Source organism: Fulmarus glacialis, unplaced genomic scaffold (assembly GCF_000690835.1).
Source record: "Fulmarus glacialis isolate BGI_N327 unplaced genomic scaffold, ASM69083v1 scaffold30159, whole genome shotgun sequence".
Lineage (NCBI taxonomy): Eukaryota > Metazoa > Chordata > Aves > Procellariiformes > Procellariidae > Fulmarus > Fulmarus glacialis.
In genome coordinates, this window is record NW_009235724.1 from 17,759 (window position 1) to 45,140 (window position 27,382).

Below are 27,382 nucleotides of genomic sequence, written 5' to 3' on the forward strand. Positions count from 1 at the left end.
AATAGAAACAAATATTTTGTATTCCTGATTGACAATTAATTATGTTTTCCTCATTATATCCAAATAAACATGCATCTAGAAGAGATAGGGATGAAAGTGGGAAAGGTTCAGGGCTTTTTTATATCAAATGCAGAGGATAGTGCAGGGGGAAAGTGATGTACTAAATGCATCTTTCATTTGTTAAGTTGTCCTTTGTGATTTTAATTATTTCAGTTATTGAGATGCCATACTTCAAAGTAGCTTATAGTATTTCTAACACATTGTATTGAAATAGGAGAAAGGCAGAGAGTTTTGAAGTAACATGTTATTACTGGACCTAATGATCCATAGCACACTAATTGCTCATCTCAGTCATGCCCAAAAAGTATTATATGATTTAATTCGCCCTGATCCCATGACAATTCTTCATTTTGTTTTTTTCTTTCCTGTAAGGTAATTTGCATGTGATAAATTCTTCCCTACTGTTTTTTTTTCCCCCAAGTACTATTGCAAACCTTCACTAAAAAATGCTGGTTAAAATTGTACATTTTGGCAGTGGAAATATCATCCTTTTGTATGACAAATTTGTAATCTTGTGTAGCACACAGTGATAATTATCCATACTAAATCTATATTAGACTTGTTTTCCACATCTGAAGTAAAGTGGTTATACAGGGTCTTTTGCAGCCAGAGAAGTATAAAAAGAATGGCACAAAACATATAAAGAGGTCAAGAAGAACCAATATACCCTATTACTAAATACATCTTATTTTTCTTCTAAGGTTATTGGCCACCATGAGTGGCAGGGACAAAGAACATGTTGGTGCCCGGGCACTCCTAGGGCTTTCCCCAGCTCCAAAAGATGGGGTGAAGTTTGGGGTGAATTTTGGCCTTTGCTTCTGTGAACCCCCTTCAGCATTTTGTCCGGCTCAACAACATTTTTGCCAGAAATACTCCCATGTTCATGCTCTTTACTTCTGGGGCACAGCTGTACAGAGATGGAGGGGATTAGGTGCAGCCCAACAGGTACCATATTAGAAGGGAACTTTCTGGGACTGGGGAGGCTCAGAGGACTATAAGGAAGCTACCAACTCAGGTAGTTTGAAGTCCCTATTTCAGTATATCTGGCACTGAAGACTCGTAACTATGAATGTTAGCATTTGAATCGTATTTTCTTTCATGTACTGAGATGTAAAGTGATAACTTAGCTTCCTTTTATGCAAATAGATGCAGCTGTTTTATAGTGGTTATGCTGGAACAGGACACTAAAACACCACTAAATGTTAAATATTTGCTAAATCAGTTTTCCATGAAGTGCTGATGACTTTTTGACGATTTTTCTGTTCTAGTGACATGTACTGTTTCTTTTAAGCAGACAGAAAACAGATCCAGAATATTTCAAGGACAAAAGCAATCCATTTTCTGATATAAAACAGCTACATTTGTTTACTAAATTTCATTTTGATACGTACTCAAGCAAAACCAATTTAAGCTAAGGTAACCTTTAAAGAAGAGAAATAAGCAAAGTATAATTCTTTGAAAGAACCACAATTTTATTGCTATGGCAGAAGGTCAGGGTACAGAGAAATCTCTTCGGAAAGCAAAGCTGGAAACAGGGCTACAATAACCACAGCAGAAAATAAGTTCACCTTAGCAAGAAAACGCTTTCTGCTATCCCCAATTACCATTTAGAAAGTCACCTGGCTCATAAGAATTCTCTTTGAATACAAATTCATTTGTTCCTAAATTGAATGTGTCTCTCTACATATATTGCCAAATTTCCTGCTTACAAGGAGACATCCAGATTGCAAGATGGCGAACCCAAAATGTTTTAAAAGTTTGATTTTTTTTTAACAAAGATTTATTAAGGATATGTTTCACCAGTACCTGGCTTTATATAACTGCAAAATAACTTTCCAAAACTGCTGTCAGAAACTTTTCAGGGTCTTATCCTGCCCTAAAATAGAAAGTTATTGAACTGCACAAAAGCAGTGATTTTTCAAAATTAAATATATGTGACCTATAATTACTCTTCCTCAGCTACAGTAACACATGGGCCTGCTCAAGCAATCACTTATGCACATGGAGATATTCTCATGCACCTCAACAGGCACAGGTGAAGGCCCACTGTTAATCTTAGATATTAGCAGAAGGTGAACAATAAACTGATAATAAATGGCTTCTCAGGGTATTCACTTCTGTTCAGGAAGTGCTAGTTACCTGATTTACAATTCCTTTTAATACCTGCCATGTGCACACTGCTGCATCTGCCTGCTATAGCACTGAAACACTTCCACTCAGGTGCACTTAATTAGCAATTCCTGTGAGAAATCAGTTATCCGTTTAAGACAACAGCAACACATACAGCTCCCAAGGGTAAGAAAAGTTATTGCACAAAGCAGCAGTTTTCAAAGTCTGGTTCTTCAATAATAAAAGCAGGATGCAGCAGGGAAGAAGACATAACCCAGGGGCCAAGCTTTCCAAAAAACACAGTATTCCTGTGCACTACCTGTTGGTCATCTTCAGCAGCGTAGCCTTCTTCTCCATGCCCTCTTCTCTGTCTATATGTATTTCCAATACCTTTCTCTGTTATTCCTCATTTCGAGGTGTAAGATGTTCCCTGGTGCGGTACTTACCTAGGATATTCCGTTCCCCAAAAGAAAGGCTTTTGCAGTTCTCCTGCTGGGAATCCTGCAATAGCAAAAAAAAAAAAAACCAAAAACCAAAACAGTGAGGTCCCTAGTTCAATACAGCTGAATAACAGTCACAAGGCCCAAGGGTTTGGATTTTATGACCTTTTTTGTTTAGTTTCAGAAGGTTTTGCTAGAGGAGCTTTCCTTCAGGTGGTAGTTTCAGAATGCAGTAGAAAGGATCTCTGAGAAGAAGCGAGATCCTCCCTCCCTCAGGACCACAATGGCAACAAGATGCTGCACTACAAGAACTTTATTTTCTTCCATGACTACACACTGTGTAGTCTGTGTGTGTAAGTGGTTGTGTTCCTGTTAATAAACACCTAGTGTTTCCTGTGAAAAAGAAGAAAACTATTGGATTGCCCTCAAATGTCGACAGATCAACAGAGAATATATAGGCAAAATGCAACAAGAATTAGGAAACTGTTAGCTTAGTGAGGCTTCAGTGCAGCAAGAGACACATGGAAGTGATAAAATGTAAGCCTAATTCTATAGAGTCTATGAAAATCAAAGGTAAATGAACATACTGAGGCACTTCGGTAAAGGAGAGCCATAGACTATTAAGGCTGTAGAGTCAGTCTAGCTACAGGAATTACCTGGCTGCTTCTGGTAGACTAAATAGTTGCCAAAAACCTGTCAGTGGATACACTCTAGTGAGTGATGATCTACTGATGTTGCACACAGGAACCAAAATTGTTCCTCAAAATCAAAGTCACAGGTCTATTTCTAATTCCTGGATGACATTTCACTACCACGATTCTGAAGACAGTGGAGCTGAACGTGGTAACATTTTAACAATCCAAAGAACTGCTAAATAAAACAGACACCTATGGTCAAAGTTTTCAATGCTGGTGAAAAGTGCAGTCCTTCCAGGCCCAAATGTGGAATTTGATATCTCGTGCCAGGAATTCCCACCTATAAAGCACAGGCATACACCTAGTTTGAAGGTTACCTCACATGGACATCACTTTGTCAATGAGGAACCAGTTTCCTCGGGTGATTCACTTGCTTTCCCAGGACCCTCTGCTTCAGCTTATGGGTCTCTCTTCAAGAAATCACCTGGCCACTCAGATCAAAACAAAAACCATGTTCACTTGATTCTGACCCTATTCAGTTTTTTGTTGCTAAATAGGACATGGATTTCTTTGTATCTGAGATAAATTGTCAGGCAAGATTTTTGTCCTTTCCTTACAAAGTCTTTAAAGAAAATATGCTGAGTGTAGTTCATGTCAAATGATGTGGTAAGTGGCATGTCCTCTCGGTATGCCCATCTGCTTTTTTCTGCTGCTCCTCCCTGGCTGCCTTGACCACCTATTTGCAATTAGCTTACAAAAAGTGTGTTTTCCAAACTTATTTTCTGAGTGTTTCTTTCTCTTACTTCTCCAGATGCTGTTTTGTTGTTTCAAGCATGTTAACATTTGCTTTTCCAGTGCTACAAAACACAATTGTACCAATGTCAAGGACAAAGCTTTCCTGATTAACTCTCTTTGCCGCCCAGCACACACAGAAGAGCATTTACTATGTATGTTTTTAAACATCTCACAGCAACGGTACACTCACGCAACCTGATGAAAATTGCTTGCTAATACACTAAGTTAAGAGCTGGTGTTAAGAGCTAGAAATCTAATCTGAACTACATTGTCTGGTTCCTTTGGACATGCCAAAGAGACCGTTTAATGAAGCAATTATTAGGGTTTGCTAACCCTGAATGATCCTCTCCCCCCAACACCAGATGAGAGGAACTGTGGCCAAAATGAATAAATGAGCCCATACTGAACATGGTATGAACCAAGGCAGCACAGTCACCCAACAAACCACGTTTAGGGATCACACAATCCTGTGTGCCGCACCAAGAGGCTATCAAGATCTTGTAATGAGCTGCAATTATTTTGTCCAGGTATAGACTTGTGTAGTGAATTTGCACTTGTCTGTGTGCCAGACAGAGGTAATATACATTATTTACAGTAAACGAGGTGCTAAACCTTTGCTCAGGCTCATCCATCTAAAGTATAATCTAAAGGTGTCTTCATAGGACATTGCTGAAACACCATCAGATGTGAGTTAAGCCATGAGATACAGTTTTCACTGAGTAAGTCATATGAATGAATCCACACAAGTTGATAATTATTTTACTCAAAGTTAGGATTCATTTTAGGTAAGACATGCCTGAGCATAGAGCATGTTGAAAGAGTGATTTCTGCTTCTTGGTAGCTGTGTGAAACACCTTTGTAGTTTGGTTGCACTAAAGGAAGCTTAGGAAGTATTTTCAGGCCAATGCAGAGTCAGAAGCCACTAGAACGTAATACACATTTAAGCAAAAACTCAGGGAACTGAAATGTATTGCCTACAATAGGATTTTTTTTCTTTTTTTAAGAAAAAAATATTATCTAGTTTTGAAGGTGAGTCTTGTGCAGCTAGTAAAGCAAAGATGTCCTGTTCTCCAGAGATTAGTAACGCTAAAGGAGGGAGGGTGCTTGTCCACTATTCCAACACTACAAGGAACATGTTCAGAGTTGGCAACACCGGGCATGCCTCTGTATGCAATGTCTCCCTCAGGCAAGCATCAACCAGATCTTCCTTGGAGGGAATAAGGATAACAATGTCCTAGACCTAGAATCTCCTTGAAATTATAACAGGAGATAGATCATCTGACAGTTTCTTATTTTGTGCTGTTTTGAATCCCTCAATTTAGGCAATTCCCTTGTGAAGTCTTTTTCTTGCTTGCTTGGCATATTGTACCTAAAAGAATTAATGACAAAACTCAGAGCGCTCACAGTAGGCTGTAGAAGCAATAAATACTAATGGGATTATTTATATGCCACTGGAATTCAAGTAAGCAAAGCACTGATCTGGAGGAGTAAGTCAGCCAGACTTCAGAGAATTTCACATCTTAAGGAATGGATACAGGCACTGGGAAGGTACTTTAAGCTAACACTTCACCATAAATTTAGACTGTAGTGCATCTTTTCATGCTTTCTCCCTCTACTAAGCCCCAGAAGAGGAACATGGGCTGAAAGCCTCTCTTTCCGTACACTTTATTGCTAGTGCAGGCTATTACTCACCAACAGCACTGTGTTGTCTTATTACAGACCCCACACAAACTTATCTGCCATATGTAGGACCTGGACTTGCAGAATCTGCCTTGCCTACCTTCTTACAACCTACTTACTTTTAGAGCACTGTCGTATCATTCTGTGATAGGCACTGGTGTCACATGTCACAAGAGCACTGGAGGTCTGTGGGCAGCTGAGTTCAAGCTGTCACAGAACAGCATCGATTCCCTACATCCATGTGTCTTATAGGTGGCAAGGTGGGACAGCTGGGCTAGATCATCCTCCAAATGGACTTTGTGCAACTGATCACAACTTTAGATCCCAGCAGTTCTGATCACAGCCCTTTAAGCCCAGCAATTCAGCCAGTTTTCAGTCCACCTGACTATCCACTTGTCTAGCCCATTCTTATTTGAGAACATTAGGGGAAACAGTGCTGAAAGTCTTGCTAAAGTCAAGATGAATCACATTCCTGGCTCTCCCCTCATCCACCGAGCTAGTCATCTCATTGTAGAGGCTGGTAAAGGAAGCTGTTTCCAGGATTTACTCCATCGTATACACAGCGACCGATGTGAGCCTGACCAGCTTGTAGTTCCCTGGATCTTTCTTCTTGAAGATAGGAGTGACATTTGCTTTCTTCCAGTTCTCAGGAACTTCCCCCAATCACCACAACCTTCCAAAGATAATCAAGTGCCCTCACAATGACATCAGCCATTGTAGGTGCACCCTGTCAGAGCCCATGGACTTGTGTCTGCCCAGTCTGTTTAAATATTCCCTAACCTTCTCCTCCTCCAATGAGGGTAAGTCTCCTTGCTCCAGATTTCCCCTCTGATCTCAAGGACCCAGTCTTACCAGTAAAGACTGAGGCAATGAAGGCATTGAGTACCTTGGCCTTTTCCATGTCATTTGTCACCAGGTCCCCTGCCCCCATTCAGCAGTGAGACCACATTTTCCCTAGTCTTTCTTCTGTTGCTGCCACACTTGCAGAAATGTTTCTTGCTGCCCTTCACATCCATCACCAGACTCATCTCCAGGTAGGCTTTGGCTTTCCTAACCCCTGTGTCTGGACCCTTGAACAATGACTTTTTGCTGAACTTTCCTCTTACTCACCTTACTGCTCTGGAATGCAGTGGCATTTCAAGCAGTGGAGTACATCTGGCTTACTTCAAATATTTCACCCTGAATTTATGCTGATTTTGAAGCTCTGACAGCACTCTTTACCTGCACAGGACTACTTTTAACTTAATTGAAGGCTTCTAGCTTCATTTTATCCATTATATCAATTTTCAGCCTCTCTCTGCAGCAAGGTGCTATAAAGCTTCTTAGAATGTATTTTAAATATGAAACAATTTTTTTTTTTCACCTTTACGGGGGCTTTACTGCCATTAATGAATCCATTTACCAGCTAATACCTTTATGGTATTATTATACATATTTTGCAGATGAATGCCCTGAGACTCAGTGTAATATTTTTACTTCACCAAGGAGACACAAGCAATCACATTTCATCTGATAGTTCACTGAAACGATGCAGAGTAATAATGGATGAAGTAAACTAAAAACACGTGAGATGGCTCACCAAATAATGAGGAAATTTGGAGTTCAAATCTAAATATGAACTCAAATTCTATAGTTCAATTGCATTATTCAGTTATATTGCATGATATTTTTAACTGAGCAAGACAAGGTCTAGTAAAGCCTTGTTCCAAGTCAGTGCATTTACAATTTCCAATTATTAGTTAGTTTGTTTAAAGCAACTTCTGACAGGCTAGTGAATCCAGTATGTAAATAGTGGATATGGGAGAAAGCTGTGCTAAATTGTGTGATATACAGGGTACTCTGCTGATTTTTGTACTGGCAATTCTCAGATATGTTTAAAAGCTGTAACTTGTTTTTCAAGTGTCATTGAATCAATTCAGATGGGGAGTTTTAAAGGGATAAGATATAAGCAGAAGACTAACTGCTGGTCAGTAAACAAAGGATACTGAATTCACATAAGGAATTGAACATGAAAACGACTAGGGTGTTGGTTAGTTATCTAAAAACAGCACAAAGGTCGGGATACATTTTTTTAAAATGGTTCCACAGACTTCTGTTTGGACAACTGAATCTCTTCCCAGTGCTTTTGAGATGACTTTGCATGTCCTGCTTGGGCTCTAGCTGCCAGTCTTGATAGGCAAGAGTCTTCTGCAAGTTCTCTCTCAGATACGCCAGACATGAGGAAACATATCGGATGCTGTAGAGCATCCCAGACAGATTCGAGCACCTATATGTAGGTAGTTAGGATCAAACTCTCTGCCATAACATGGACCTGAATCCTATGCTTAATTTCAAGTTTTATCCTGTGGACAAAGAGGACAGAAAACATAAATTGTGTAAGGCACAGTAACTGTTCCATGTTTTGCATGAGTACAACGCTTAACTTTTTGAGGAGTAGTGAATAAACTTATTAACAGATAAAGAGAAGTGATCTTTAAGAAGAGGACTTGGCAGCCTTTGGTTCAATTCTTGGCTCAGTTTCTGCTTCACCCGACAAGAGAATCTTTGCTGCTCATGAAAAAGAGAGAATCTAGCATTTTCCAAACTCAATGGGGCAACGTGAGGAGAAACATGTGGTGGTTTGTGAGGGGCCAAGGAATACTGTATGATAAGGAACTAGGAAACATGTGAAAATACCTGTCTTTACAAGAAACTTTAATCTTTATTTTCTAAAGGAAACAACTCACTAGATTCTCCAGAAGAAAAGAAAAGAACAAAGAACCTCCTACTTCATACTTTTATAGATAAGAATTTTAGGAAGAAGAAATAAAAAATGGATGTCAGGATAATGCATCATCTCACCTGTGACTGTAATTAAATAAAAGAGAATACTGGTCATTAGTAAATAGGAAAATTGAAAATGAGGGCTCACTTAAGAACGCTTAAAACTTACTTAATAACAGGGCTTAGCAAGTGTTCAGTCCAAATCTGTTATGTTCATTAACCTCCTGGAAACTAATGGCGCACTTGAAACTACTTCATCAATAACCTTCCAATTAGTCTAGTTCTTAAGGGAAGAGAAAGTGCCCCTATGTGCAGTCCCCTCGTCCTCCCCCAGCCACAGCACCATGTGCTGTTTGCTGGCACTTCCTTGGCTCCTGGCAAGATAAGAGTTCTCCCTTGCAACTCACAGCATCAGCAAGCTGCCAGCATCAATATCTGCATGCCGCTTTCTATAAAGATGATACTTATTGAGCTCTCATCTCTGGTTTTCTCTATGGATGATAATTCGAATGTAATTTTAAAATTCTGGTTTAGATTATATCTTCTTCCTGTAACATGTAATGAAGACGCTCTCTAAAGAGGACTCTTGACTTTCACTAGAGAACTGCTGTACAAGCACAAATGACTTAGAAGGAACATGGGTATAAACTTACAGAGATAATATCAACAGTAGTTAATTATCCAATAGATCTATTCAAGCTTACACCTCATGAGTGTGTTGCTTATATTTGCCTCAGTTTACTGTAAATCTCCCTTTCATTACTGTTCACAACCCACAAACGTTACTTTTAAAATATATTCTAAAGGCATACATATTTACACTTGGAAAGAAAACTAAATACACCAAATGTCTAATGAGCAGTTCCCTTCTATCTACATATTCAAGGGCCAATATTTTAGTGCTGTAATGAAATAAAACTTTTTCTTCAACAGAAGTGTGCTAGCATACTTTGGTCATCACTTGTATCTATTTTCAGCATGTATTTGTTGACTGCTTTAGAGCTCATTAAAATAAACAGAGTCTTTGCGAAAGTGTTTTTGTGTTCCAGTGACGATAATTAAAAAGATAGTTTTCGTGCTGCTTAGATTATATGAAGTGTGCTTAGATACCTTTTTAGAATCTAAAGGCAATAACATGTACCTGTTGTCCTTGTTAAGTACCTATAATTGAGGGGAAATTGACTAGCAAATACAAAGAAAATTGAAAAATGATTCAAACTAGAATTGAAAAATGATTAACGACCATTAGAAACACGCATTGTTGTTAATCTAAGACACTTTGAATTATGGAAAAAGAGGAAATAAATAATAGAACTCATGTAAAGAGAACATCAGGAGTAAACTTGCATAATAATAAGATAAATTATATGGACTGTATTTTATAACTCTGCTCTTTGCAGCACATCTTAACTTGATACATCTACTTATTTCTTCTTTGGAGGTATTAACAGAATTGTTGGCCATTCAAGTTATCAATAGTTTAGTAATGAAAATTAAATGAAGCAACAACAAACATAAGGTTGGTTGCCCTAAAGCAAGGCAAAATTTGTTACAATCTACTGTGTATGCAAGTTTTGCTGTATTCTCCCAAATCTAATAATTTTCTAAATCATCTAGTTTCTACTCTCTATTAATTTTCACTTTTAGTGAGAAAAAACCTTTTTTTTCAATTAATTGAGTAGTCAAGTAAAAAACACTAACAGCTTGCCCGTATATGAAGGTTGCATGGACTTGTGTGGAAATTACAGTGATTTCTTGTTTAATTCTTATATCAGTGATACAGACTACTGAGACAGAAGAATTTGTAATGCTTCCATCAGGAATGTGTCAGAGACCTCCCTGTACTCTGAGCACAGAAAGCAAAAGTATCTTCCTAAAGTTCAGAAGTGATCAGAACCTCCATGTTCTCCTCCGCTTCTGCAGATACCTGATGATAACCCCTTTTCAGAATCCATGGTGCAAGGCACCGATGTTGCTTTTTCTCTAAACTCTTTCACGAAGTCTTCAGTGACTAATCAAGTTTGGAGTTGCTGTGTTTATTGTGATAACATCACACAATACATTTCCATTTCCAAATTGAATGGTCTTAATTTTTAGAATCAACTTTGGAACCAAGTATTTTCCAGTTAATGTAGAAGCTGCTTTCCAGAAACAATTTCTATTATGCATTTTAAAATTCTCATTTCTCAAATTCCCCTTCTTAGTAAACTCATTTACCAAGAACAAAAATAGGTGGGCCTTGAACACACTAAAATCTAGTTTGCTCACTGAAGAGCAGGGGCACTCAAGCAGATGAAGAGCTTACCTGCTTCATTCTCTTATTTCCAGCAGTGACCAGTAGTAGATGTGTAGGGAAAAAAAAAAATTCTTCTACTAGTATATCTTTCTACCTTCCAGCAACCAGTAGCAGAGGGACCTGTCCTCCTGGACTGAGTTTATATCTGTCTGTTTTTTTGTCCAGAACAGAACGCCCTCTTTTTCAGATCATCTGCTACTACAGTGACGAGCACAGGTCCTTGTAACACACCCCTCCAACTATTTGGAAAAAAAGTAATTTGTTCCTAATTCTTCTACTAGTATATCTTTCTACCTTCCAGCAACCAGTAGCAGAGGGACCTGTCCTCCTGGACTGAGTTTATATCTGTCTGTTTTTTTGTCCAGAACAGAACGCCCTCTTTTTCAGATCATCTGCTACTACAGTGACGAGCACAGGTCCTTGTAACACACCCCTCCAACTATTTGGAAAAAAAGTAATTTGTTCCTACCTCCTTTTCTTATCTCTAATCAGTCATTAATTTATGAAAGGACCTTCTTTCTTTTCCCACGACAACTTCCAGTTAATAGCATTGGGAAAGAATCTTATCAAAAATGTTCTATGGAAATAAACATAGTATATCAAACATACTTACTTGCTTTCTGAATTTCAAAAAACTCTAACAGACTAAGAAAGCATGATTTTTTTCTAAAAGAAAAAGCAAAAACCAAGTCATGTTGACTCTTCCCCATTATATCATATGCTTATTCATTCGTGCTGTGGTCATGAACAGTTTCCTTCATAGAAGTGCTAGAATGAATTTTTATGCAGATCCCTCTGGATTCTCTCCTGAAAAAAAGGATTTGACACTTGCCACAGCTATTCTTCCTGTGCTAAGGCCACTATAAGTGATAAGCTATACAACAAAGCTGGTTGTTTGGCAATTGCAATTTCTTGTCTAAGTTCCTTTGAAACACCTGAGAGAATATTATCTGGTCCTTATATTTGTCACAGTTCATTTTATTAATTTCTTCTAAAGTATCTTCTATTGATACTAAATTTGAAACACTTCCTGGGACTTACCTCCCATAAAAAAAAGCTCCAGGATAAGAACTTCCCAAACTCTCACAATGCAAAGAATTATCTTATTTTTATGCCTTAGAGACTCTCGTCTTTCAGTGTATTTGAAAAAAGGTTTTATTATTAGTTTTTACGCTCTTAGAAAGTGGGTCCTCAGAGTCTTTGTGGGCTTGCTATATGTACTTTTGTGGGCTTGCTATACATACTTTACATTTAACTTGCTAGAGTTCATGCTTATTTCTTATTCTCAAATGACTCTCTTTTGTAGAACTTCTTTTCTGTTGTTTAACTAGGCCTTTAAAAAGGCCACAGTTTTTGTAGCATATCACCAGCCCCTACAGAGCTTTCTATGGATTATTACTGAAAACATAGCTGCAAAGCAGTGAGTTAATAACTGCTGGGCGTGCGATTTGCCCAGCAGATACATCACGCAATATGAGTATGCACAGGCTCACAAACTTCAGTCTCCCGCAGTGCAGTTCTTTCCCAGCAGCATTAATGGGAACTCAGCTGTGATGTAACAAATACTTATCAGCAACTTCAGACCTGAGCATGTTCCTCCCACATTTCACAGGGGCCTCTTCCCCTGCAAATCACACCGGCCAGCAGTGGAAGACCATCTGTATTGTGCTTTTCTGTGAATCTTCCCTCCTATTGCATCATTTTTAGGGCATGATTACATTTGTACCTCTCTCTCAGGTAGGAGAGGCTTTTGTTTAGAAAGGACCACCTGAATTCTTTTCCTCTTAGGAACAGCCCTAAAAGGACAGTGAGCAGCACTATCGAAACTTCAAGGTCAGGTGCCAGCATTACAAGAAGGTCAGCGGTTATGATAGAAAATACAATTGCCTCTACACCCATGACTGATTGGTTACGTTTGACAGCTCTCCACTTCGTGACAGTGTTAGACACAGCGAGTGTGAAATTTAGCTTCAGTGACTCCAGCCTCTTGTTACAGCTTTCTCTAATGTGCCATGGCAGAGAGGCTGAGCGAGCTGAACGCCGCTGGAACTTGAAAGGACCCAATATTAAAGAAGACATAACAGCGATGGTTCTCATTTCGCGCTGACCGGGCTTCCTCTCCGTTCACATGATAGATCTGAAGCAGCAGCGGTGGTGGTGCTTAGCTCAGCAGGAGCAGCAGCTGTCATGCTGCATGTGTACCTCGGAGCTGTGATCAGCTCGGGGAAGTCTGCCTCAAGTGCTCCCTCAGATGATCCACAGAAATGTTGCTGCTTAATGATGGCAGCCCTCTAAGGTAAAGTGGTCTAGGCCTAGAACAAATTTTAATCGGAAGAACTGCCTAATTATCACACACACTTTACAAATGAGCTCGCTTAGACACAGAAGAATTTAAGTGAGTGGTCTGAAGGCAAAAATTGTTTACAGCAATCAGTAGGAAGAGATACCAGCAGACCCAGATTGCCAGTCCTCTGCTGTAACCCCTTCAGTGTGATAAATTCATTTTGTGCCTTTCGAAAAACACTTCTTTCTGCAACCAAAAGAGATTCAGGAGAAAAAGGGGGAGTCACTCAGCAATTTTTGACACGCCTGTCCTTGGAAACTGAGACCACAGAGGTTATGGCAGCCGCCTTCCAGACCCTGACGGCACAGAAAAAGGCTGATTTAACTTGCAAAGCTAGTAAGAGCAAAGAGAAGTGTCAGGGTAAAGGTAACACTGTTGTACACAGAAATGCTGGTATAGACTTTTAAAGCCAGTTAGAAATTTTCTGTGCAAAGTCCCATTAAAGCAAATGGGGATGAACATCCAAATCCATACACATCTTTGAGAAACTCAGCTCTTTTAGCTCATATGCTTCCAAACCAGGATTTACGCTCTCTAAAAACAACCAGTAACTAAAATTAGCATAAGACAGGTTGTACTGTACATACAAGATAATTTCATCAAACTATACAGGTAAGAATTTTAAGTTAACTACAGATACCATTCCTTGCCCTTGAAGGTATTGAAAAACTCTGCTGGACACCACTTAGGTTTTCTGGTTCATATCTAGTCACGTTTATTGCTACATACTTATTAATACTAGAGGACTGAGCTGCTATCACTTAAAGAGTTACTGTATATTTATGGAGGTATGTGTACACATGTTTTTGCTACAGAAAGCAGAAGACAGAAATATTAAGCTGTAATAAAAGTGATTTAAGCTAACGTTTGCAATGGACAGAGTACACACACAAGCGGTCACTGCAACTTAGCTGACACAGGATAAGCAACAGTAATTCAAATTTGTGGAAGCCCTTGCTTTTCCAGAACTACCCTCTCACTTAAGATGTCTCACAGCTGAATTACCAGGTTTGAGCTTTTGATTTTCAATCACAAACACACAAACTGTACAGATATTATCTGAAGCTCGATACATCCATTTCCCAAACCGGCACTTTATAAGGAGGCTCAGAAGTCAGATACTCACTGATCTGGTTGGTAGATGCACTATAAAAAGCGTTTACAGTAGTTGGGCTTGTAAACCACCTGTAGTAAGAGCAAAAGAAATCAGCTGTCAGTACACTCACACAACTTTATGAATAGAATGAGCAAAGATAAAAAGTGAACTCATTGGAAGGAAGCAAAAATGTGGAAGACCTAGGATATAGTAAAGTTTAAGTATTTCTCCATTTCAACACATTACCTACACTTTCTTGAACACTGAAATCTATTGTTTAATGGCTTTATTTTAAGCGCATACAGTCAATGAATGTTCAACAGGAGTTAAGCTTCCTATTACCTAATCTGTTTTATTTCTAAGTGACCGTTGTGCTTGTGAGGTCTGCTATGCTGACGAACTGGAGTTCACCCAACAGAGGCTGCAACGCTGATAGCAGATGTAAAAACTCTCTCAGGTGTCTTTCAACCATGTGTGGAGAAACCCCCTTTTGAAATTAGAGGAAAGCATTTTGAAATGAGAGAAGTGGCTTCAGATACTTTGCTGAACAACTACTTGAACAATTAGGATGATGCCAGCAACATGGGCAGGTGCTTCCTGGGAACCTAAATTCAAAATAAACAGCTTCACATTCTGTATCCCACACAATGAACATGGTTATCAGTGTGCTCATAAACAAATGGACCTCTTGCAAGGCAAAACAAATTTTAAAAGGAATATTAGCATTTCTTCTCATAGTTAGATTTTTCATACATACTGGAGGGAAACCTAGATTTGAATAGCAAATAGGATTTACGAATTTCCTTAGCCTAAGCTCATCTATATTGACAGTGGTTTCACCCATATGAGTGGAAAATCTCAACTGGCTTCAGCAAGATCCAAATCCCCTCAGATGAAACTCTGAGTTCAGTGAGTCCAAGATTTCACTTTATGATTTTATAAGGAAGAACAGAGATAAAAGAAAAGTAATAAAGATGATGACAATTAATGGTTAATTCATAATAAATTAGAAGCAACTCTAGTAAGTGTCCAAACAGGAACATCCTGATGTCTTTAGCAATGCATTACTTGAAAGTTTTGTAAAGCCAAATGAATGCAATGCAATTGCTTTGGAAAATTTCTTTCAAAGAGAAGATATGGGAGCTGCAAAAAGAAGAGTAAGACAAAGGAAGATCTATCAGAACATGGAAAATATGTGATGTCAGTGAGATTCACGTACACAATCTGTGCTTTAAAATAGCACCATCAAATGAATGAGTTATCTGCAGATCCTGACTGTTTTTCTGCACGTAAACCATGCAACAAAGGGGAGAGTTTTAGAATGGCAGCATTCTGTCTTTTATCAATAAATTTATCTGCTTCTCCCATCTTCAAAGATGAGCAAAGCTGGAAAAACTAACCAATGAAGGCAAAGGATGATGTTAAGTATCTTAACCATCCACCGCATTATAGGCTCTGATTGCCACAGACAGCTCTCCCTGTTTTGTTTACTAGGAGATTCTGAACGGGAGGAGCAGGGGAAGGTTGTTTTCTGGTCTGTTTTCTGTTTCCTCTATAATAAAGAGATTAAATGTTAGAGGTAATGTAGTGAGGTAATGGAAAATTGAAAAGGAATACTTATGGTGAGGGGATAAAGAAAAGATTAGGGGGGTTAATTAACTACATTTCAATTTCATGTTTGTTCACAGCAGCAATCAGCTGAACTGTTTTGAAGGATGCAAGCCAGCCACTTGTGTGGTGGGACCTGCTCTCCAGGCTTAGCAGTAGCTCTGGAGGACTCAGTCCCTTTTTTGACAAGGGGAGAACCCATCTGAAAGGGGGCCATCTGAAATACTCAACACTTCAATTTAGATTTTACTGTAAGTTTGAACAAAGACACATAGCGTTGTGACTTCCCCCTCACTCTGTTGGCTTGCTCTACTTACAACGGCCTTTCTGTTCTCTCGAACAGCAACTTTTAAGCATGAAAAAGGCTTCTGGGACAATAAATCCTCTGTTTTTGCAAATCCTTCTTAAAGCGAGTGTCTACAGGGCCTCTCATTTCCAGTCACAGGATCAAGGGCCTGAGACAGATAACAGATACTTCAAAACAGACTAATGTGCTTTGCTCTTCTCCCCATCCTCTTTGCTGCTGCAGCCCCAGGGGCTCACCACAGCTAGTTCAAGATAGGAACCACCACAAACAGTGATTAAAGAGCTCTTCACTGACAAGCAACACCTCTCTAACAGTACAAGTTTGCACCCGTTTTTATTGGGTGAGGAGCTAACCAGTGATGCCCGTAGTTGTCACCACTGGAGCACCTCACTCTGCCCAAGAGCAACTGCAAATGCTGTTGCCATTTGGTCTGCAGCTACCGAGGGAGGACATCACACCACTGCTGGCCATGCTTTCATACCTATGAACTCATAGACTCTTCGCTCTTAGACTAGCTGCTAAGACTCATCACAAAATCCCCATCCTGAGACTGCTTCTTTCTTCATGATCTACCACTGCAATAACAGAGCCCATCCTGTTTCCTGAGCTTAGTAAGAGCCAAAGACGGATAGCAGCCTCGATTTTCTCACTGAAAAACGGAACTAAGTTCTTTCCAAGTCGCTCTTTCATAACAAGACCTACAGAATGACCCCATACAAAGTTTGTTATGTTTTTCAGCAGCTAGGAAGAGGAGACTTAGCAGCCATACAGAGGACTCAGGAAGAACAAGAGTTCTCTGGTGACAAGCAGAGTATACTGCTGAATTTCATATTTGACGTTTAGTCACTCGGCAAGGAACATATTTACACTCCAGCATTTTGTTGTATTATTCTGAGCCACTCTCAAAAAGATTTAGGAAGCTTTTCCACAAAAGAGCAGAATAACCAAGACTGCTTCCACTCAGACTAGCAGAACAACTTCACCTCTCATCTGTCATCCTCTTTCAGTGAGCTCCTTGAAATGACTGAACCTTCAGTGGCAGACCTTAACTAATAACACATCAAATTACTATATGAAGGTCTGTAATAAATAACTGTCGCTGTTAAATTTTAAGGTGAAGCAAATTTAGAAATAACGCGTTCATTCCTGTTTGAAGTCAGGTTGCCTGGGTATTTGCTCTAGGTCTGGTTACAATTTCAGTGCATTTGATCTATTAACAGAAGGAAAGAAAAAAAAAACAGGCATAACAAACTCTAAGCTCTTACTAATTACAAACTAACTAACTAAAAAAAAATCTAGAATTGTTTACACTGTTTCCATTGGCTATTAGCATGTGAAAAAGCTTCAGCTTTGAATGATGTCCTGTAACATTACCTATCAACTACTGCAGCAGTCAAAAACTAATGCTGCAGACTTGACACTTGTAAGTTTGAGATTTCTCTTGTAGAAATAAAATCTGAAACCTGCAATGAGATAGCAAGCGGGGCAGATACTCTCTTAGATATTTGTTTCTTTAGGCTAGAATTTTTTCCACGATATCTTCCTTTCTGAGTTAAGAGTATCGTGTGCTACATTGCCAGTCATTAAGGGGGGTGACTGGAAACACTGACAATACAGGGAAAAGCTTATTAATTTATTTAATTCTCTGTAAAGAACAAACTGAATTTGCAATTTGTTTCCTCAACTTTTTGAGTTAGAAGAAATCAATCAGGTGGAGCAGAATTTGGTGTTCAATGTCCCAAGTAAGAATTTTTTTAAAAAAAATCATATAAGTAAAGAAAATGAACTTGTGAATGTATAACACATTTAAGCTGGTTAGAAGTGAAAGGCTGTACAAAGTTGCTAATGAAGCTGGAATCTGGAAGATCTCTTCCCAAGAAAGGACTATAAAGAAAAACTTCTAACGGGGAGGCAATCTTCAAGGTGGTGTATTTCCTTTTCTCATTGTTAGTCTGTTTTATACATTTTCCTGTGTAGAAACAGAGAATTAGCCTCCTAGGCCAGGCTGTCACATGTCTGGGCAAGAAACGGGGATGGTAAGGCTGGGACGAGCCTCCCGTGCCACATCACTGCTTAAAATGAGGTTCAAAGACCAGGAAAAGGCTCCAGGAGGCTCCCTTCCAGCCTCTCCTCTCCAGGGCAGGTCCACCCACGGGATTTCTGAGCTCTCCAGCAGCATCTCTACAACAGACAACAGCCTGCCCAGTGTCTTTCATGGCTGCTTCTCCCTTTTTGCAGAAGGAGCTTTTGCACTCATCCAACCCAGCACCTCTCAGAGCTGCCCTCCCTGGTGGTGAACCAAGAGCCAGGGCTTACAAACAACAGTGTGTGGTCAAGAAACTGGAATAGGTCCTGGAGGAGACCCAGGAATCTTCTCAAAGTACACTTCCTCTGTGTCCTTTTATAAGGTTACTAGATGCCTAAATCTCAACTAAAAGTTGAGTGAAAAGTGAAGAAAGATTTGGCCAGGTCTAAAAATCTTAGAGGGGATGTCCTGACTTCAAAGGAGAAAGATTAATAATAATGAAGTGGTATGCCCAACAGGTCCTCTGATCCCCTGCTATGTGCAAGTATGATATCAGTGTTAATGTGCTGGTTTTGGCTGGGATAGAGTTAGTTTTCTTCATAGTAGCTAGTATGAGGGTATGTTTTGGATTTGTGCTGGAAAACCAGCTCAGTTAAGAAGGATAGATTCAATCACTGTTAAAAAGGCGTGGGTGTGTGCTTGTATATACATACACATATACACACACGTGTATGTATATTTGTATGTATGAATGTATATAGCTCCATGGATGGATAAGTAAACGCCAATAAAATCCTGATTCTCCTTTATCTCTCCCATCCACATGGCCATCACTTAAAATCATAGAATCATCAAGGTTGGAAAAGACCTCTAAGATCATCGAGTCCAACCGTCAACCCAACACCACCATGCCCACTAAACCATGTCCCTAAATGCCACATCTACACGTCTTTTAAATACTTCCAGGGATGGTGACTCAACCACTTCCCTGGGCAGCCTGTTCCAAGGCCTGACCACTCTTTCGGTGAAGAAGTTTTTCCTAATGTCCAATCTAAACCTCTCTTGGCACAGCTTGAGGCCATTTCCTCTCATCCTATCGCTAGTTACTTGGGAGAAGAGACCAACCCCCACCTCGCTACAACCTCCTTTCAGGTAGTTGTAGAGAACGATAAGGCCCCCCCTCAGCCTCCTCTTCTCCAGACTAAACAGTCCCATTTCCCTCAGCCGCTCCTCGTAAGAGGATTTCCTCATGCCCTGCCTTTCACCTCCCTCTGCTCTAGTTGTGTCTCACCTGGATTATTATAATTGTCTTCATGCCTGGTCCCCTTCCTCCCGCACACCCCTTTTCCAGCCTTGCCTCCTCCATTGAGCCCTCTTGATCAACCTGTGCCGTTTCGTGCATCATGTTCCTCATCTCCTGCCACAAATCCCTTTTGTACGTGTCTCTTCGGATACCTGAACACTTTTTCTCTTGTTTGATAGAGCCATCTGTGAAGATGACAGCCATCTCCCCAGCCAGCTGTTAGGATCACAGCTGGCATCCAAAGCAGGTGTTGAGGACAGCAAGTTGCACCTCCCGCAGCTGCGGTGCCCACAGGGGAGCCTGGCCCTGGGACCAGCAGAAAAGGCAGCTCCAGTGCCCTGATGCCTTGTCACAGCTCCTTGGTATCAGCTGGGCCGGCTACGTCCGCCCCATCCATGCCCTGAGCAATGCTTGCTTGACTTCCTCCATGTTCCTTTTTCCTCTAAGGCAGATAACTGCTAGGGAGGGAGGGAGCAGAACAGAGGACAAAGAATTTTGATAATTACTCCTGCTTTGGGGGATTTTTTTCCCCTCTTTTTAGATTACAAAACTGTTGCATTTCCACTTTGATATCCACATTCACTCTTGCTTTATCAAACTCCTTTGCCTTGTACCTCCCAGCTCCTCTGTCCCCTGATGGTGTTCCCCTGGTGCTTTGAGTGAACCACCATTTTGATTTTCCATTTAGTTGACTATGCTGAGGAAAGTGAGTCCAGTTTGAAATAATATTGCTGAGAAATCTGGACTGCATGCTAAATGGATATAGCGTTTTACCTTTTGGGGTTAATATTACTTTACTAGGTGGTAACTTATTTTCTTAAACACTCGTTTTCTCATTTATCTTTATCAGTCCACGACCTGGACCATCTTATAATACCTATCTCTAAATATAAATATTATGCTAAAAGCTACTGAACTAGGGAAAAGAAGACATGAAACAAACAGAAACAAAACTCCAAGGGTAATTCTCTATTAATACAGCGCCAAGCTTCAGTGTAGACCAAGATCTATAAAATATAAAAGCTTAAGAAAGCAAAAACAGAAAAAGAAAAGAAAGAAAGAAAAAAGAGAAGTGAAAGCATCAGAAAATAGTAGTTAAAATGTGGCAATTGCTGATATTATTAAGGCCAGATCTGACACGCTTCAGACTTGTGGGTGGGAGTTATTGGTTTATTATAATAAATTTTTTAAAAAATTACTGGAGGTGCAATAACTCTCTGTGCCTTGGTACCCCTCAGCAGACACAGCAAAAGCAGACAGTGTGACACCATTTTCAGATCCCTTTTCTATTGCCGAGCAGGTGCAGAGGCAGAATAATCTTCCAGCAGGAAAAGGCCTAGGTTGGGGGTTCCCCCAGCCCCGCAGAAGGCAGAGCATATAGCTGTGCTGACTGAAAATCAAACTGGGATCCCCCAGGCCAGAACGTGCCCCACGGGATGACAAGAAAAGCAAGACAAAGGTGATGAGGGGGCTGCTGTTAAGCAGTCCTTGAAATAAGATGATAAAAACAAGCCTGAGAAAGTGTTCAATCTTGTAGTGGACAATTGCGTAAAACCTTCATTTTTTAAGCATACCCATGTGCCAGTTCTCAGATTACAGCCCTTGAGGTGTACAGTCAGGGATTACCTGCCACTTAATTTCCTTACAGGGGAGATTTCCCATCGTGCCAAGAAACTACGTAGTCTGCATTGGTGCTGCCCCTGTGCTGTTCATGAGGATGAGGTTGCTGATCACCATTGTTGTAGAGAGGCAAGTGTTATTTCACTGCTCTCATGGAAATTGTTGGTCTGAAGAGAATATACTGTCATGATCTAGTGCTGGCATCCAGGACTGCAGGAAAGCCCGTAAAATCATCCCCTGGGATTAACATTGCCATGTCAGAGAAAGGTGTGATGAGAAGGTAAAATTCACAATTAAAATTAAGCTATAAACCACCTCGAAAATACGGGGCCAAATTACAACACTCTAACCAGGAATAGCCTGTGCCTGTCCTGCTGACACCCTCTACCTGCCTCACAGACAACACAGAGCAACCCCTGAAACAAGGTATGGTTCAGTTTGAGTAGGAATTTCTGGAGCCCTGAGGAAATATCACCACAGGAGCTAAGCAGCAGCACCACTTTCCAAGTCTCTCTGTAGAAGGAGTCATTTTTAAGTAGCATGATTAGACTAATTAAGTTCTGTTTAGGTTTTAATTTGCATTTTAAGGATTTGATTACCCACCACTAAGAAAAGAGACTGATTCTCTCATGTATTTTATGACAGTATGTGACACAATCTGCACTCTCATGTTTACAAACAAATAAAAATAACGTATGTAAATTAAATTATGTTTTATTCCATATCATTGCTATCAACAGCAGGTAACTAACAATGCTGATTGCTATTACTAATAATAACATTATCTCTTACTAATGGTTTCATTCTTAGAAAATTTATTTCATAAATCCCTGCTGTACCATTCTGAATTCTAACTGTGACCAAGAGACAAAATCCATCTTTAATTGAGGTTCAATTACCCCTTTTTTCATTAAATTAAGTTTAAGCTGCAAGCACATGACTACTGTGCATCAGAACAAGGATACCTAGAACTTACCAAAAAAAATATCCACAGGAGTTTCTGAATAACTGGGGGGTTTGCCCATAGGCTTTTTGTATCATAATATGTTGCTTTGTATATAATTCTATTAAAACATAAATTGTATAAATTAAATAATATAAATTAAAATACTGTTAGAACATTATGTAAATTTGCCTTTTGTCTACTCACTCTGTTTTTGGAACTTCTTTTCTAAGCCAGTAGAAATCAGATTGGGCTGCATATTTGCGAGCTTGCAACACATTGCCAAAATAGTCACTTTCTGTAAACTTCAGCTGTACAGATAAAGCACAGACATTTTTAAAGCATGTCCAAGGAGACAAAAGCTGACATAAAACAGTCAGAACTTTTACTTTAAACAAGATAATCACCTAATTTTTTAGCCATTATCAAAGCAAGTAAAATTTTCACACTTGGTAGGAAGAATAAGTATTTTGTGAGCTTAGTTAAAAAACAGTGGCTGAACAGATCTACACAAGGGACTGGAACATTGGAAAAGCTCTTCCCTGCGCAGAGAACAGCTGAGGAACTCAGAAGTACCCAACAATGAATTGCAGACTGTGTGTTTCTAAGGCTATTATCCAGGCAACCTCTTTTCCATAAGGAGTAGGTCTACTTTTATTTTTTAAAGTGTATTTTAAAACCACTCTCAAAAATGTAACAAAGCCCCTTTTTTCAGTTTGTTTTGCATTTTATTACAAACACTTCGTACTCTGTGCCCTCCAAGGGTTCTGCCACTGCTTTCTTACTGTTTCTCACATTAAATGCTTACAGACATAGGGCTCCATGCTTCCATAAGCCTCCAAATTTAATAGCGACCCCCTCCCCACCCCCCGACCCCCAACCATGCAAGAAAAAGGGATGTTAATCTTTTACAAATCCAGCTGATATCCCTGTCACCAGTTTCAAGCAATCCTACGACTTGTGACGAAGTTATACTTCAGATTTCAACTATGGTTTTGCAACCACGATTAACAAGTGTTTTTCGCTAGACATTACCACTTATCCGGGCAAATAATTCCATACGTTGAGTTGTAATTTGGTCACATCCTCTGTCTCACTACACTGCCTTCACAGCACCATCTCACCCTACTCTTTCCAGGAACAGAACTAGGCTTGTAGAGTTAGTTCTTCAAAGTTTTCTCAATAAATTATGCCTCTTTTTAGTGTTCTTTTACGTTCTCTGGCAAATATGACCATCACTCTTGTATTTTACCAGTTCAGGATTGAATTTGTGATTCTGCTTTGCCTGTGACTTTCAGTAATACAATTCATTACATGCATGCCACAGTTAACCCTTTGGAAAATGGTAAAATATATTATCTTCATCATCTGCCTTCCTGCCTTAGTTAGGCTGAACAAGTCAGGAAGGAGTCCCCCCCACCAGTATCCTTGTCCAGCAGCCAGCACAGTAGGCATGTACATTGGTTAGGACCTCTAGGCGTGATTATAACCCACAAGCATAAATAAATTCATAGTCTGGAGAGGTGGGGAGAGCCTATATAGGGCACCATAAGTTGTGATATTCTGAGGAAAAATGCATTAGTATTTTTGAAGACCGTTACTTTGAGGTGAAATGGTTTTTTTTGTTTTGTTTCATTTTTATAACTAAATGCAAAATTTATGCCAGCGTATGTTTAACCTTAAAAATGCTTAATAGCAGGAAGGTTCTTTGTACCCAGGCACATTTTACTCCCAGCAGGCCTTGTGGTCATCTCACTTAGACACACCAGCATTGACAATTTAGACATGAGAGCTAGCATACTTAATTCAATGTCTAAAAATAACGAGGTAAGCAGAACTCCGGATGCATGCCAAACAAAAGAAGAGCTTTGATTTTAGACAGGAGCGAAACGGAGCAAAGAATGGTTGCAATATGTAAAAGAAGAAAGCTGCAAGTCTGACACTTACTGTTTTGATGTCTTCATTAATATATGTGTCATTCATTATAAACTGAGGGTAGCCCACTTTTGCCATAACTGCTTTTGCCTTTGAAAAAGAAAAAAAAGAAAAACAGATATAACCATTTCTCAGCATATGACTTTTTTTCCCATTCTATTTCCACTTTTTATTATTATGCTTCCCTGAAGGCATCTTAATTTAACTTCAAACCAGCTTGCCTACAAGGTAAACTTGGTGCCGCAGAGGAGCTTTGCATCACAACGTGGAGGGTCCAGGTTCTGTCGTTGGATTGTTACAGTGGGTCTGTTGTCACCTGGAGAGCTTTTGCAGACTTACAGCAATGTGTTTGAGTGCAAAATCTTAACAGCTGATTCTCCCTACCAGTTTTTTTGTTAATCAGATGATCAAACACTTGTTTTTACAATGTTTTCCAAAAGACAGCAGGAAATGGCCCATGTCGCTATGGCGCAGTAGCTGGTACTGTTAAAACAGATTTGATACACAGCTACAGATGAACCTGGATCCCAGCAAGTGCAGACTGGCATGTTTGCACTGACGGTCACTTCCATTTACACCTGAGGATGGGTGCACACTTTTCTGGACGCTGTACTTTCTTAAAAACACATGGCTAACCCTTGTTTCATTCTCCACTTTCATCCCTTTACTTTGCAGTCTTTGCCCTTTCCCTAACGTCAGTAAAGGTGTTCAAATAAGACACTTCACTTTTCATTAACTTTGGGTTTTTTTCCTCTTTCAGTCATGACTTGGTCCCAGTGCTTATGCGCAATCTGTGTAAACACTCTGGTGTGAAGTGATAGCAGCTGTAGATGAGTATTCCCATTTTGTAAATCATGGCATAAGTATATAAATAGCCTTAGTAATGTCCTCACAAAAACACCAGTAGGCCACCCTGTCACCCAGAATCTCTGTGGAAACAATGCCTGTCCAGAAGAGAAGCAGAAGGGTACAAAAGGATAAGGTGGCATACCAAGAAGTGAAATATGACAAGTCCATAGAATAAATTAAAGCCATGATGGACCAGGGTAGCACAAAGCTTTCACTTTGTATGTTTTCAGGATGCTGAATGTAATTTCTCCTTAAGTCTTTCGAATTCCCCCCACCCCTCAAAAAACGCTCTTCTGGAAATTTGTTCTTCAAACTCAAATGTCTAAACCCAAATGAATATTACAAGATATGAAATGCAATAATCGGATTAGTCCTTAATCACCTGCATCCATACCAACCCTGCATTCTGCTCTCTGCGAGCAGAGCCCGGACCTCTCTGGGGGCCCACCGACTTCTACTTCGCTCTTGCTGCACAGAGTGGCTGTTCAGGGGAAGATTCCCATTCCTCTGCAATGAAATCCTTGCCCCCTTCTTGCCCTCCACAGTGTCTCAATACACCAGGGCCTCCTATGACAGCAAGAATTAGAAACATCTGTTCCATAACCTTAAGAAGGAAGCTGATGGAGGACTGCCTCCATTTAACCAAAATTATTTTGTTTCCTCTTCTGTTTTTCAAGAAGAAAGGCCTCTCTGCTTCTTCAAACTCTCAATCTCTCAATCTCATTTCCAACCCAGTCATAATCCTCCATTTGTGACATCACAATTAATTGCGGTTGAGATAATTAAGATGTCACAAACAGAAGATTGTAACTTCAGGTAGGAAATTAGCAGCAGGAGCAGATGAACTCTTAAGCAAGAAAGATCCTATTGTCATGCAAATATCCCTAGTGATAAAAAAAAAAAAACAATGGAAGACAAATGCTGAACAGGAAATATGAAATGAGCCAAATTAACTCTCAACAGAATGTTTTCTAATTTTTCCAGAAGGTAGAGCAGCCTTTCAAGGTATTTTAAATGCCTGGGGGAGGATAAAAAGGGTGGGAGGGAGGGGGAGGGGCACAATTAAGTGTGTAGTTTGCAAGTTTGTATATAATCAAAAGCGTCTATTTTTTTTTCCCGGTGGTGTTGTCAGGTCCAGCTGACAACTTGGCAAGGAACTGAGAAATTTCCGTTTTCCACTTCATATGTTTCAATCCTAGTTACTATACTAGTCTTGAGAAAGCTAAGTACAAAACTCATCAGTTTTAGTTTTTACTAAGTCAGCTGCTTAAATAAGTTCAGTGAATCTCGAATGTTCTGCATGTGTTCCAGAATACCCATATGAATCACTTACAGTAGCCTCTGTGTTGAATCTACTTAATTGAGCCCCTTAGCATTTTAATTAAACAGATTTAATTTAAAAACTAACTTATATGATGAAGAGTAAACCCTTTAAAAACAATTTATAGTGCAACTTGCAAAAAAATCAACAGTGGCTTTTAAAGAAAAAGTAAGGATTAACTGTGCCAGTACACTGTCATTTCACCGATGATTTAGCCAGTACAATGTTGATCAAAAATTGTTGGTCATGTTTTGGTACATAAAAGAACAGTTTTGGCTTTGAGCTATATTATATCCTTTAAAAGCACTCAATTTCTAGACTAACTTCCAAATAAAAGCAAATAAATTCATGCTTCGCTGGCTGTAAATGCAGAGGACTATGAAGCCAGCCCAGACTTGGCAGCGTTTCTTTGCTGAAACAAGAAGAGATGGGCCCTGCCCTCAAACTCATGGTGCTAGGTGCCTGGTTGTGACCACAATATGTCTATCTCCACTTCACCGCATAGACATTTTGGGGTCTTTGTGGAATATAGAATCATAGAATAGTTTGGGTTGGAAGGGACCTTTAAAGATCATCTAGTCCAACCCCCCTGCCATGGGCTGGGACATCTTCAACTAAATCAGGTTGCTCAGAGCCCCGTCCAACCTGTCCTTGAATGTTTCCAGGGATGGGGCATCTACCACCTCTCTGGACAACCTGTTCCAGCATTTCACCACCCTCATTGAAACACGTATCTGCCACATCCATCTCGGTCTCTTCTTCCACAGCAGCCCACTAAGAGCAGCAGCTTGGAACTGCCAGGTTTTGGCCCTTTCAGACCCTATTCCTTAACCAAACATCTCCAAGGGTGAGGATGATTCCTCCAGGCTCCTTAATTGCAGGTCTAACATAAGTTGACCTAAATATCATATATAATCTTATAATGTCATAGATAATCATATAATTAATATTTAACATTAATTTTATATTTTAGTGACACTTAAATCCTTTAGTCTTGTCATGGCCCTGCTGCATTAGAAAAGGAAGAAAAAAAACCTAACCAGACTACCCCAGGAGAGCTGGGCTCACTTGTCAGGTCACACATACTCTTGCTTTGTGTCTTTGACAATTGATGTCGTGAGCTTAAGATTATGAGGAAAAAATGGTCAGGCACTACTGAGATATTTTGTTATAAAGCCTATAAACCCTAGTAAATAACAGAGTTTGTCTCAAAGAATTTTTTGAAAGTAAACTCAAAAGGTAATGCTGTTCC

At 39.7% G+C, this 27,382-nt stretch overlaps 1 protein-coding gene across 1 annotated transcript in view; it reads right to left on the reverse strand.

Moving 5' to 3' along the window:
- Nucleotides 1-24,098, reverse strand: part of LOC104082867 (metalloendopeptidase homolog PEX-like) — a 35,863-nt gene extending 11,765 nt beyond the window's left edge. Inside the window, exons 1-4 of the mRNA XM_009586132.1 lie at nt 23,973-24,098; nt 22,233-22,336; nt 14,249-14,307; nt 2,616-2,670 (exon numbers count right to left, since the gene is read on the reverse strand). Of these exons, the coding sequence (XP_009584427.1) occupies nt 2,616-2,670; nt 14,249-14,307; nt 22,233-22,336; nt 23,973-24,098 (344 nt within the window). The remainder of the gene's footprint in view (nt 1-2,615; nt 2,671-14,248; nt 14,308-22,232; nt 22,337-23,972) is intronic.
- Between the last annotated feature and the right edge of the window lie 3,284 nt (nt 24,099-27,382).